Below are 12,910 nucleotides of genomic sequence, written 5' to 3'. Positions count from 1 at the left end.
TAAAAAAGGTTGAGTATGGTGTCAGGTACCTGAAGTCTCGGTTACTGGAGAGGCTAAGACAGGAAGATATCTCTCTCCCTTTTTTTTTTTTTTTTTTTTTTGGTCGGTCATGGGGCTTGAACTCTGAGCCTTGGCGCTGTCTCTCAGCTCTTCAGCTCAAGGTGAACACTCTACCCACTTGAGCCACAGCACCACTTCTGTTTTTCTGAGTAATTTATTGGAGATAAGAGTCTTAGGGAGTTTCCTACCCAGTCTGGCTTTGAACTGCAATCCTCAGATCTCAGCCTCCTGAGTAGCTAGAATTACAGGTGTGAGCCTCTGACACCCAACTAGGAAGATCTCTTGAAGCCAGGAGTTTAGATTCAGCCTAGGCAACATATCAGGACCAGCTTGGCTGTGATAATAAAAGTAATAAGTAAAAGAGCACATAGTGTCCCCAGGTTCCAATCTTACTTGGTTTGTGGTTTTCTAGGACACCCGAGATAGCTGGACCTCTCCTTTTTCATTGCTGATTTTGATGCTCCATCAGCCAAACCTCTAGAAAAAGTAACCTAGGAAACGGGCTTTAAGTGGCTGACACTGGCTGACCATATATTGGAGCCATGTGTTCTCTCGTTGTGCACATTCTTCTTCCTCCCTGCCCTACTCCTTTCCCAGGCTGTGGAGCTTGAACTCTGAGCCTGGGTGCTGTCCCCAAGCTCTTCAGCTCAAGGCAAGCACTCTACCACTTGAGCCACAGCTCTACTTCTGGCTTTTTCTGTTTATGTGGTACTTAGGAATAGAACATAGGGCTTAATGCATGCTAAGCAAGCACTCTACCACCGAGCCATATTCCCAGCCCTTATGCACATTCTTAATTGTACCATTATGTATATAGCCTTTGGACCTCTGGTCTTCCCCCTCCCCATTTTTCTTCCAACACCTTTACTAGGAGTATTGTACAGAGTTACACTAAGTGTGTGTGTGTGTGTGTGTGTGTGTGTGTGTGTGTGTGTGTGTGTGTGTGTGTGTGTGTATTTTCTTAAGGCTAGCTCTCTACCACTTGAGCCACAGCTCCACTTCCAGCTTTTTGGTGGTTAGAGATAAGAATTTCATGGATGAAATTTCCTGCATGAACTGGCTTCTAACTGTGATCCTGAGATCTCAGCCTCCTAAGTTGCTAGGGTTACAGGTATGAGCCACCAGTACCCAGCTTAGAGTTATTCTTTTAAAGCACAAATATAATCATCTCAACTAGAGAATTTTACTGTTTGAATAAGATTCCTGAGTATCCAAGCCCCCATGGGCCTGCCTTTTGTCCACAGAAATTATGTTTAAGAATAAAGAATTAGGATGTTCTTTACAAAGGATAGAGGTTGAATAGGACATTAGAAAATGTTTTTTGCCTCATATGATAACATCAAGTGTTTTTGGACAATGTTAAAAATACTAATGATTTATCTTTTCCCCCCCCTTTTCTCGCTTATAATATGACCTCCTTCATAGTGTATATTCTTCCAACTTCCACGCAGTGAAGAGGGAATCAGATGGGGCTCCTGGGGATCTCGCTAGCTTGGAGAATGAGAGGCAGATTTATAAAAGTGTCTTGGAAGGTGGCGACATCCCTCTTCAGGGCCTGAGTGGGCTCAAGAGACCCTCCAGCTCAGCTTTGACTAAAGGTAATTTATGGGATGCAGTGGCAGGCCTCTGTCTTCCTTACCTATTACCTGGGTGTTGACAGCAGGTCTACCTCCAGTAACTGGGACCTGCTATGGATATGCAGATACATGACCAGGATCCCCATTTTCATGTCGGCCATTTTTCTTTCTAGCATTAATGGTTTCCTTCTCTCTGAACCCCAACCTTGCTCACCCTCGAAGCATCTCTCTCTTGTTTTTGTTCTAATTCCCTTTTCTTAGAAATTAGCTGAGCTTCAGCCTTTCCTAACAGCAAGGTGGCCATTTTGTTCTTTGCATCTTTGCACCTGCTTTGCAGCACAGATTATTTTGCTTCTGGACATCAACTGGAAAAAAAAATATTTTTTAAGCCCTAATGATAAATGAGCATGTTACCTCTCCTTTTTTTTTTTTTTTTTTTTGAAGCAGCTTTCAGCTTTAACCTAATGGGTCTGTTTATTTTATTCTGCATGCTTACCAGTGGATCGTAAAGGTGGGAATGCTCACATGATTTCTTCATCTTCAGTTCATAGCCGAACGTTTCATACTAGTGCATTAGGCCCTGGTTGTAAACACAAGAAACCCTTGTCAGCTGCAAAAGCTTGCATTTCTGAGATCCTTCCTTCCAAATTCAAACCCAGGCTCTCTGCTCCCAGCACTCTTTTGCAGGAACAGAAGAGTGTCCTGTTGCCCTCAGAGAAGGCTCAGAGTTGTGAGAACCTTTGTGTTTCTTTGACTGATTCCAAAAGAAGCCTCCCGCTCCAGGTGGGGGGAAGTATTGAGAACCTGCTCATGCGTTCCCGGCGGGATTATGACAACAAGTCCAGCAGCACCATGAGCCTCCAGGAGTACAGCACCAGCTCTAGGAGGCCCTGCCCCCTCTCCAAAAAGCCTGGGCTGCACTTCACTATGTTCTACCGGGATATGCACCAGATCAACCGAGCCGGCCTCTCCCTGGGATCCATCTCCTCCTCGAGTGTGCGAGATCTTGCCTCCCACTTTGAAAGAAGCAACCTGGCCTTGGCCAGGGGTGAGCTGGGATCCAGCCAGGAGAGCTCAGAGCACATTCCCAAACACACCGTCTCGTCCCGCATCACTGCCTTCGAGCAACTCATTCAGCGGTCCAGATCCATGCCATCCCTGGACCTGTCAGGCAGGCTGAGCAAGTCCCCTACCCCTGTGCTGACTCGCAGTGGCCTGATCTCAGCCCGCTCAGCAGAGTCCCTCCTGGAGTCAACCAAACTCTGTCCCAGGGAGATAGATGGGATGACCTCGGGAAGGGGCTATGCCTCCCCAACATGTAGTAATATGGCACACCACTCCTTGGGCTTCAGAGGCCTTGTGCCTTCTGAGCCCCTCTCCACCTGCTCGGATGAGCTGGACCACTGTTCAACTGTCTCCAATGACAGCAGAGAGGGCAGCAGTGGCAGTGTTCATGGAGACTTCCCCAAACATCGCCTCAACAAGTGCAAGGGCACCTGCCCCGCCTCATATACCCGCTTTACCACCATCCGGAAGCATGAACAGCAGCAGTCCTCCAGGCAGACTGACTGGCGTCCAGATCCCAGGGGCGACAAGAGCAGCCTCCTCAGGAACATATACCTGATGAGTCCTCTCCCTTTTCGATTGAAAAAGCCCCTCCAGCATCACCCCAGACAGGCTTCCCCTGGTGACTCCTCCTCAGGACTCTCAGTGGGCCAGAAGCCAGAGCTCCCCAGTCAGCCCCATCAGGACCAGTCTCCTTCTGGGGCAAAGCCCCTGGTGCCCACTCGCCTGTCTTCCCGGCATGCCATGGCCAGGCTTAGCCGCAGCTCAGAACCCCCTCAGGAGAGACCTGTAGGAGTCTTGGAGGACTGTCCAAGGGCTATTAATAATGGGAACTCCGTGCCGTACTCAGACCATGACCTGGACAGGAACAACAACCCACAAAGTGAACTGGCACCGTCCCATGGAGGTGGCATTTTGTGTGTTTGACCAGTCTCACCTTCCCCCGTCTCCACTCTGCTTGCTCTGTCTCTTCCTCCTTGTGTTCTCCTGATGCTCATTTTCTGCTTTGTCCTTTGCTTCTGTTTGTTTTGCTTGGCAATTAACCCTTGGCTTGCAGTGGCTGCACTTCTTTAAAAAACAAAGCCCCATCTCATTTAGACTAACCAGCAAACTGTGTTTCGAAAGAAAAATTGGCCGTTTAGCTCATCTGAGAAATGTGTTCATTGGAATCTCAAACCCCTTGCTATTTGTATCAATCCCTGCCCACCTGTGGTTTTTTGAGAGGCAGCCTCTCCGTGGCCCCGTGTGTGTGAGTGTACAGTCCACCCCTGTAAGAGCCTGCACGCCTCTTTGTAGGGACACTTATAGAATGTCTTTTCCCTTTGCTTTCTGATGAATCTTCTTCATATTAAACTAGTAAATCGCAAAAGGGAAAGATGAGTTTGGGGGTTTTTTCGATTTTATTATTGATCACTAATTGACAATGACTATTGTTGATATGAAATTTGGTATGATAGAAGAGAGGTGAGCTCTTTTCCTTACCTATTTTCCCACTAAGTCTTTGTCTGTGTTAACTCAACTTTGTTGTTTTTGAAGATTCAGAATCACCAAGACATTTTATACCAGCTGATTACTTGGAATCAACGGAAGAATTTATTCGAAGACGTCATGATGATAAAGAGGTAAATCTCATCTTTGTAGATAATTTTAATGCAGAAAAAAAAGCATTTAGGAAAGAAGTAAATGTCATAGACATTTTTTCATGGGTGATGTGGACAAAGGCTCAATTACTCTTCTCGCAGTCCACTTTTCCAGAGGTAGGCATTTTGCTGCACATGCCATAACCAGATAGCATCTCAGCCTCAGCAGGGAGGCACAGAAAGAGGTACACAGTAATGCTTCAGAAGCTGGAAACCAGAGTTCATTCTTTCATCCTTCCTCCAAACCTACCCCTTTGGTCATCTGTAAGGAAATTTCCCTATCCATTCTCTACTACTACCTACCCCTCAATGGGCACAAAGCATAGTTCAAATCAGGAAAGAAGAACACAGTAGGAAAACAAAAAATAATGTGGCAATACATTTTATAAAAGGATTTGAGGAAATTGTCCCTAACTCTGTTAACCTTTAATTCAGACACACGCACGCACGCGCGCGCGCGCGCGCACACACACACACACACACACACACACACACACACACACACACACACACACACACACACACACACACACACACACATTAGTATTGGTGAGAACACAGGGAGTCCAAGAACTTCAGAACATGGATATTTTCTTGCAGCTAATAAAATGTCTGCATGCAGTATGACTGCCAGGACCTACAAGAGTCCATTCTCCTAGGGATCTGGGAAGAGGTGGAACTGCATATCAGCCGAATGCACAAAATCAGCTTCTATGGTGATAAAGCATTACAATGCATATGTTCCGGACTTCACATTCCTAGGAAAAAGGGGTCCTCTAGATTAGACAAGTTTAGTGCCCATTTTCCTGTAATGAGCTAAGAGATGGAAGAATTTCTTTGAACAGATGGCAGTGAGGGAAGGTGGCCATGAACTTACAGTCCTGTCCTATTCCATTTTCCTATGTTTTTCTGTCGTGAGTGGTTCCAGAGTATAGGTGGAGTTTCCTAAAGATTTAGGGTAAAGCTGACAGAACTTTATGATTATAATCATTGCTGCCAGATGGTAAGGAGAGAGAGAGGAGTAGAACGAGATAGACTAGACAAGGAGGGAGAGGGGAGAGAGAGAGAGAGAGAGAGAGAGAGAGAGAGAGAGAGAGAGAGAGAGAGAGAGAGAGGAGAGAGAACATGCCTGTCCCTGTCCTCTTCCAGGGACAGTTTTCACTACGATCCTATACTGTTGAATGCAAGAAGAAAGAGGAAGCACTTGATGTCCAGATTTATTTGTAACAACCAGATCTAAAACTCATTAATGATGAGTGTCCATGAAGACAGAACAGATTCATTTCCTTGTTTTTTGTTACGTATTTCCTGTCCCAAGGCCCAGGATTCCTGTGTATGCAGGCTTGGACTGCTGTGAGAGGAAGGGGAAATTCCATTTCAGTAATAAGTATAAAGCCTTAGAATCCAACTTGGAAAGTCTTGTGGTAGAACTTTACCTGAATAGGGCCTATTTACTTACTTGATTTAACAATGATACCTTAAATGTGGTCTACAAAATGTGGGCAGCTCACAGATCCTAAAATAATTGGAATCATTACCGAGATTGGAACTTATATGGTTAAATGACAAAACTGCTTGATTTACAAAGTTCAGGTTTAAGCACTGGGTTGGGAGTTTGCTCCATTAGTTGCTTCCATTTATGATGTTAAACCTTGGCTGGTGCCCCTGTGGGGCTAAGCAGAGACTGTAACAGCCTCTAGCCTGAGTCTGTTTTCACTGTAGAAATGACTCTGAGTCTCAGCAGGAGGGGGAGGGGAGGTAATAAATACTCTGCTTTTGTGCAGATATTTTATTGTTTGCATGATGACAATGGAATTTCAGAAAATGAAGCAGTCTACCCAGGACCACCTAACAAGTGAACCTACAGAGGTTCACAAGCTAGAAGCCAAGACTGTGTTACTGGGCCAGTGCTCTCTCGATGGCCTGTGTCTTATAACTCATTTTCTCGTCTTCTCTCATTTAATCTTTGTAACAATTTACCAAACAGTGGAAATCCCACAGTCATTTGATGAGTTGTTATTTGTAGACCTCAGAGTAAAATTGGACTCACCATCCCTTGGAGCTGATTGCCTCCTGGAAAAAACAAAAAACAAAAAACAAAAAAAAACTATGTTTTATTGAGTATGCTAAGAAGTATTAGTTCTGATTAATGCTTTCCTGTAAGGAATGTTAATCTGAGGGATGAAAGATTGCTATGGTATAAGGAAACACATTAAAATTCTATAGAGCCATTTCAATAGCATATAAAGACATTTTTTAAAAAGCAAGTTGAATTATTTTTTAAAGAAATTCTACAAATAGGTTTCAGTTCTACAAGTCAGATAATTACTACAGAGGATCTTGATCAATGTTACCCTTCCAACTTGAAGCATTTTTTAAAAAGTCTTTAAAACAAATTGATGACTATTTTCTTAACAGAGAAAAGACTGTTTCCTCCAACCCTAGGTACCATTATGGTTAGTTTCTTTACTGTGTTTATATTCCACAGCATTCCCTTAAACCCAGTTCATTTCACCTAATGAAGAAGTAATTCGATAAGATAATAACCGAGACTCTTAGCCACATGAAGAGCCTTTGATGCATATCCTAAGGCCTCCTAAAACTTGTGTTTAGGGAAGTGTTGGCAGGCCTAGAAGAAAGGATCCACATTTTCTGGACAGCTTAACTCTGAATAATGTGTGGTAGAGTAACTGACAGAGCAGGCACAGAACTGACTTAGTTGCTGAACAAGTTTCATGGTCCTGATATGGGCTGCAGAAAATAGCCAGTACTGGTCTCACCTTGGGAATACACTGTGGGAACATATCACTACCTTTGGGAGGTAACTTTTAACTGCCAATCCAACATGCCTGCAGTTCCCTGTCTGTGATCCCTGGGTCTCTGCCCTTTGCTGCTAGAAATCAGATGACTTTGGGCTGAGCCAGAGATAGTTAGCTGGACAATGTGATCATATGGAATCATGCTTTCCCACATTCCAGCCTTCCCCAGGTTTCTCCTAGGCAGGTTTCTCTCTCTTTATAGGGTGTACAGAGGGTGGTTGCCATGGGAACATAATAGTTGTGGCCCTAACACCCACCCCTCTGACTTAAAGCCACCTCCCTTTTTACCCCCTACCATCTTCCTTATTTGCTTTTGTTGGCCATTTTCTATTACCCTAGACCAGATTATTCACTGCCCATTTTATGCAATTTTATGGCAGAAACTTTTAGCGGACCAGAGACGACTTAAGCGTGAGCAAGAAGAGGCCGATATTGCAGCTCGACGCCACACGGGCGTCATCCCGACGCACCATCAGTTTATCACTAATGAGCGCTTTGGGGACCTTCTCAATATAGACGATACTGCAAAAAGGAAATCTGGGTCAGAGGTCTGTTTTGGTCACCTCGAATTGCTGCTTGACCCAAAGCAATACTTGCCTTCTCTCAGCATTGCCCTCTGTAGGCCAATGTAGTTTTGCAAACAGCATCTGTCATCCTGGCTTCCCTTAGCCTTGCTTTGGCTCTTTTGTGGCTGGTGAATGGACATGAGCCCCATTATGTCCTGTGCTCTATATGTTCAAGCATGCCTGGCTGTGGGACCGGGATCTGCTGTGCACACCCTTAATGCATGTTTAGACATTGGCTGCCTCCATGAGTCCAGTCCTCTCCATTCTGCATTTGATCATGATACCATGTTGCCTGTACATTCTGCTTAACCGCCATGTACCTTAGGCCATGCACATTGGTAATGATTCATTTTTAAAGAAGTAGTTAATGAAATTTATGTTACTAAAGTTGGCTAGTGATATTTTATGACAGTAATAAGGGCCTCCAAATGTGGTGGCATTGCCATGGAAACATCAGAGAGCTTATTGCTGTGCATGTATGGACTGATTAATTATTGTGTGACCTGTTTAGTAGTGCTTCAGCACCACTGAACAACTGAAGGACTTGTGGTTAGGATAAACCCATAGAAGGTACAGAGATCTCTGAGAGGCCTTTCATTTATTTCATTGCTTTTTTGACATTTGTAAGCTTAAACATTTCATATTATAAAAGGATTGAGGAACAAAACTTTGAAGTGATTTATCTTGGCTGCCTACACCAAGGTCAGTACTTTGGAATTCTTGTGCTGACTTACATGCTGCCTCTTGACTAAGAGTTTATGCTTTGCCATGTGACCCTTAGCTAGTTCTGCTGAAGATGGTCTCTTCTTGGGGAAGTGTACATGTCTGGGGTGTGGCATATGGGTGCTTGGTAGCATGGAGTGATACAATATGTAGTTTTATAAACTTTTAGTATAGTAGATCCATACTAATATTTCTAGCTTTTGAGTGACATAGGTATCATTGGCTAGTACTTATTCACTTATTTATTTTTGAGAAATAGAAGGTATTTAGCAAGAAGAGATAAAGAAAAGAAGGGACGCTGACTTAAGGAAATCTGGGGAGTGGGAGGAGATTATAAAGTGTAGGAGAAAAAGAGCACGTAGCAGGAAAAGGAAGCAAAAGTTAGAAGTGTCACTCGCTCACCTATAAGGGAAGTTTAGCCTCCCCCTTGGCACTGCAGCTCCTCCTCAGAACAACGCAGACCAGGAGGTTCTGGTGTGGGTTCATCCATTCCAGGTCTATGGGCCTGTGAATGAGGAAGAAGATAGAAAAGTGCAAAGGCATTCTGATAGCACATGGAAATGAAAATGCAGCTCAGGTGAGGTAGCCATGGACAGAAGCAGGTGCTTTCTCTTTGACAAGTCTTGACTCCCCTCTTAAGTAGTAGTGTTCAAATTTAACTGTGCATCAGAACCTCCTGAAGGCTTGTTAGAATGCAGGTTCTTGGGTCCCGTCTACAATGTTTTGATCTGGACTGTGGCCTGAGAATTTGCAAGTTGCTAGGGAGATGTTGATGGTGCCAGTTTAAGGGACTGCATTAGGAGAACCATAGCCTTAGGAGTTGACTAGTAAATGTGAGAAAATAACCAGCAAGCACCAGGCTGTGTTGTGGAGCTGTACTTTATTCTCACTCAGTAGAACATGGGTGGCAACTAATTCTGTATAGGCTCCTGTGGGAGGCAGAGTTGGGACAGTCTTTGAAGGCTAGTAGTAGAAGAGTCTCCCTTGTGCATATTTATTACCTCATGCTAGAGTGAGTAACAATGAAAGCCAGAGGAAGCAAAGATGAGCTAGAGGGGCATAGAGAAGTGACTGTAACTGTCTTGTCTAGCCATCGATAACTCACATACATATGTCTTAAGAGTTCAATGGAATCATTGTTTCTCAGCTTTGAGTAATGTATGAATTCCTATTTTTTTTTACCTTTTTTGGCCAGTACTAGGACTTGAACTCAGGACCTTGTACGTTAGACTGGAGTTCTACCACTTGAGCAACTTCTCCAGCCTGGATTTTTGCTAGACTGGTGTTGAACTTCACTCCTCCAGTTCTCAACTTCCTGAAAAGCTAGAATTACAAATGAGACATGAGTGCCCAGTCTCTATAAGTTCCTTTTAATGGAAAAAAAAAAGCACCAGACCCCATTATTGACCTAAACTTATTTACTTATTAAATAGTTCATAAATTATTTACTAACAAACTATACGCCTATATAAACTTTATTAATTAAATGAATAAATGATATTATTTTTAAAGAACTTGTGTATCATCCAAAGTATAAATATTTTGGTATGTATTTGAAAAGTCACATGGCTCTAATAGGGTGATATAGAGTGACTTCTTGCACCCCTATTTTGTTTGCCTTACTTACTTTTTTTCTTTGGGATCACTGTGAGCTTTTTGTACTTGCAACTTTTGCTATTGGCTCTTATGAACTTGTGTCATTTTTATCATTAGTTCCATATCCATTCTTTTTCTTTTTTACAACTTAAATTATGATCGTTGGCTACAAACAGACATAAATATAGGCATTGCAATGGAGTGGCATTAACTTAATTATAAAGTGGCCGTTCAGTTGCTCCCTGCTATGTATGTTTATAGATAGATGGAAATGTCAAGACAGAAATACAAAGACAGAACAAAACAAAAAACTGCTGTTGAGAGCTGGGCATTGTGGGGTACATCTATAATCCTGGGCTTGAGGATGTGGAGGCAAGAAGCATGTAAGTTCAAGACTAGCCTGGGCTATATGGCAAGATCCTGTCTCAAAAACAGAACCCAAAAACAAAACAAAACTCTTGTGGAGAGTTCACAGTCCCTAAGAAGACCCTGTAAGACCTCAGTTTGAGAAGCATAGAACTATGGATATCTATTGAAGGATCAAAATCTAACATTAAGTTTAATGACTTTTAAATCTTTTTCTTAACTAAAATGTTCCTTCGTTTTTTTTCTTCCACTCAACCAATCAATCCCTTCTTGTAAGGAAGAGATGATGTTATTTCATTTTCATCACATTGTTTTTCTAGACCAAAAGGTCATAGCAATTGAAGAGGTTGAAGCTTCTCATGGCTTAGGGATAGAATTACACTGGCATTTACCTGATTTTTACTGTTTATCTTCCTTAAAAAAAAAAAAAAAGCTTGAAAAGCCTAATTTTAAAGATGAGAAAGATATTAAATGAATATAGTAAGTAAAGGTGAATTTCTTGCTAGAATTGGAGCAGAAGACATTATAGACAAAGAAGGAGACTTAGCAGAGGTGTAGCAAGAAGATATGCTGGACTGGAAATAGGAAAAGCAGTGAGGTAAGAGGGGAGAAATGTTGCAAATGGAGAATTGATATGAAGAACAAGAGCAGAGCTGCCAGCATCAAAGCAAGGGAGTGACCTGAGGAAGAATTTGAGGAATGTTGTTTGTGCTCTTGGGTGACAGTGGATCCAGTGTGGAGAAGGTAAAATCAAAGCAAGCATTGTGCCTGGGGGAACCAGAGGTCAGACCCACAATGGGGCTGTGGATTCAGGGGCTCTAATGACAAAATGGATGAGAATGTGGAGCAGGGCTGAGTCTGACTTGCAGGCTGGGGTGTCTGGGAGGAGAGAGCAAGAGCTGTCCCAGCAGGAATGGAAATCTCAGCAGATGGCTTTATTTCGGTTCAGGACTGGCTTTTTCTGGCTTTTTGGGTGATCTCACTGAACCTAAGCAATATGGAATACAAGTTGGCAGAAAAGGTGAATCCGAGTTTCAACTATTTGTAGATCAAAATTTAATTCAGGCAAATAGAAAATGGTCCTAAGAAGTGAGTCAGTAGATAAGGAATGCCTTGGAACTTCTGGCTGCCAGTAGCTAGGGTCAGCAAGTTTTGGGGGAACCCAACTCCTGCAGCATTGAGATTTTTCAAACTGCTTTTCCCTAAATCTGGTCCTTTTTAGGGGAATTTTCATGCATGGCCAAGGTAACTAAAAATAAGGTCAGATGCTGGGATTTGGCCCAGATTTTTGTACCACAACGAACTGGATAGAGTGAATTTTTTCTGCTTTGCTTTCTAGAAACTTAGGAACGTGTGACCTTTTTATTGGACATGATCCATGACATTAACTTGTCATTGTTTCTTGTATTTAGATGAGACCTGCCAGAGCCAAATTTGACTTTAAAGCTCAGACATTAAAGTAAGTACCACCTGTCATATTTGTATTTCTCACTGCTGCTTTGAACACAACAGTATGCATGTAGAAGAGAGTTGAAAAAAGAATAATGTGGACTTCAAAACATAACAGTAGTTTACATACCAAGCACTGTTTAAAATATGTTGAATATTCTTTCAGCCTTCATGAATGAGGACAGAATGAACCCTGTGGAATATAGTCATATTTGCCCCACTGAACACACAAGGAAACTGCAGGACTGTAGGTACAGAAACTGGCACCAGGTGCTGGGCTTTTAAGCACTGTGTCCCCAGCCTTCTATATAGGGCCCAGTTTGCTTGAGTAAGTGGCAACTTCATCTGCCCAACACTTCAGGAAAGTGTAGAACCAGTCTCTCAGAATGTAACTTGGCCAGTTTCCCTTCAGCATTCCAAAGGAGTAAAGGTCTCTGAGAACCCACAGGAAACTAGCATTTTTTAAAGTGCATTCCTCAGAGTGTACACCTTGTAAGATGTTTCTCAAAACAAAAATCCTGTTGTAAAAAAATGAGTTCAGGAACCACTGTTACTTCCCACTTCCACTCTAGAAGAGATACTTTGCTGTATATTCATGGCTGTAGAAATCTTTTTATGTGCTAGCTTTATAGTTAACTATAGATTAAAATTGGCCGTGTACTTTCATTTGCAGCTGAAAACCCCATAGCCATCAGCTCACATCCATAAGTGACAGGGAACACGGTGGGAGGGCTACTCAACTGCTGTTCCCATTTCCAATGCCAAATAAGCAACTGGGCCAGTTTCTAAAATGTAGATATGAATCTGATGACGTTGAGCTTGTTTATTTTACTCCAGTCTATAGCTGATCAGCTAAGAGATGGCTGCTGTTTTGTCTAAGCCATCAATCTCTCATCCCTAGTCTTCCTTATCTGCATGATGAGGATTTTTTAAAAAAATGCTTCTCTTGTGAGGAACCAGGGTAAAACCTGTAAAACATGTTTTACAGTGGATCAGAAATCAATGCTCCAAGTGTATTATCTCTCTGTTTTAGCCAGAAGGAGAATGTC

General features: G+C 42.8%; 1 protein-coding gene across 32 annotated transcripts in view; it reads left to right on the top strand.

The window, feature by feature from the left end:
* LOC138826163 (sorbin and SH3 domain-containing protein 1) overlaps positions 1-12,910 on the top strand; it is a 238,335-nt gene that overhangs the window by 197,724 nt on the left and 27,701 nt on the right. For 16 of the 32 annotated variants that reach the window (XM_070021276.1, XM_070021271.1, XM_070021283.1 and 13 more), the window contains 5 exons: positions 1,486-1,658; positions 2,137-3,609; positions 4,239-4,324; positions 7,542-7,709; positions 11,825-11,871. In XM_070021276.1, the coding sequence (XP_069877377.1) occupies positions 1,486-1,658; positions 2,137-3,609; positions 4,239-4,324; positions 7,542-7,709; positions 11,825-11,871 (1,947 nt within the window). The remainder of the gene's footprint in view (positions 1-1,485; positions 1,659-2,136; positions 3,610-4,238; positions 4,325-7,541; positions 7,710-11,824; positions 11,872-12,910) is intronic. The other 16 variants (XM_070021285.1, XM_070021294.1, XM_070021284.1 and 13 more) reach the window with 2 other exon arrangements.

This window comes from Dipodomys merriami, unplaced genomic scaffold (assembly GCF_024711535.1).
Source record: "Dipodomys merriami isolate MVZ:Mamm:240054 unplaced genomic scaffold, mDipMer1.0.p SCAF_14, whole genome shotgun sequence".
NCBI lineage: Eukaryota > Metazoa > Chordata > Mammalia > Rodentia > Heteromyidae > Dipodomys > Dipodomys merriami.
Note: the sequence above shows the minus strand (reverse complement) of the source record. Positions and strands in the feature narration are given on the sequence as shown.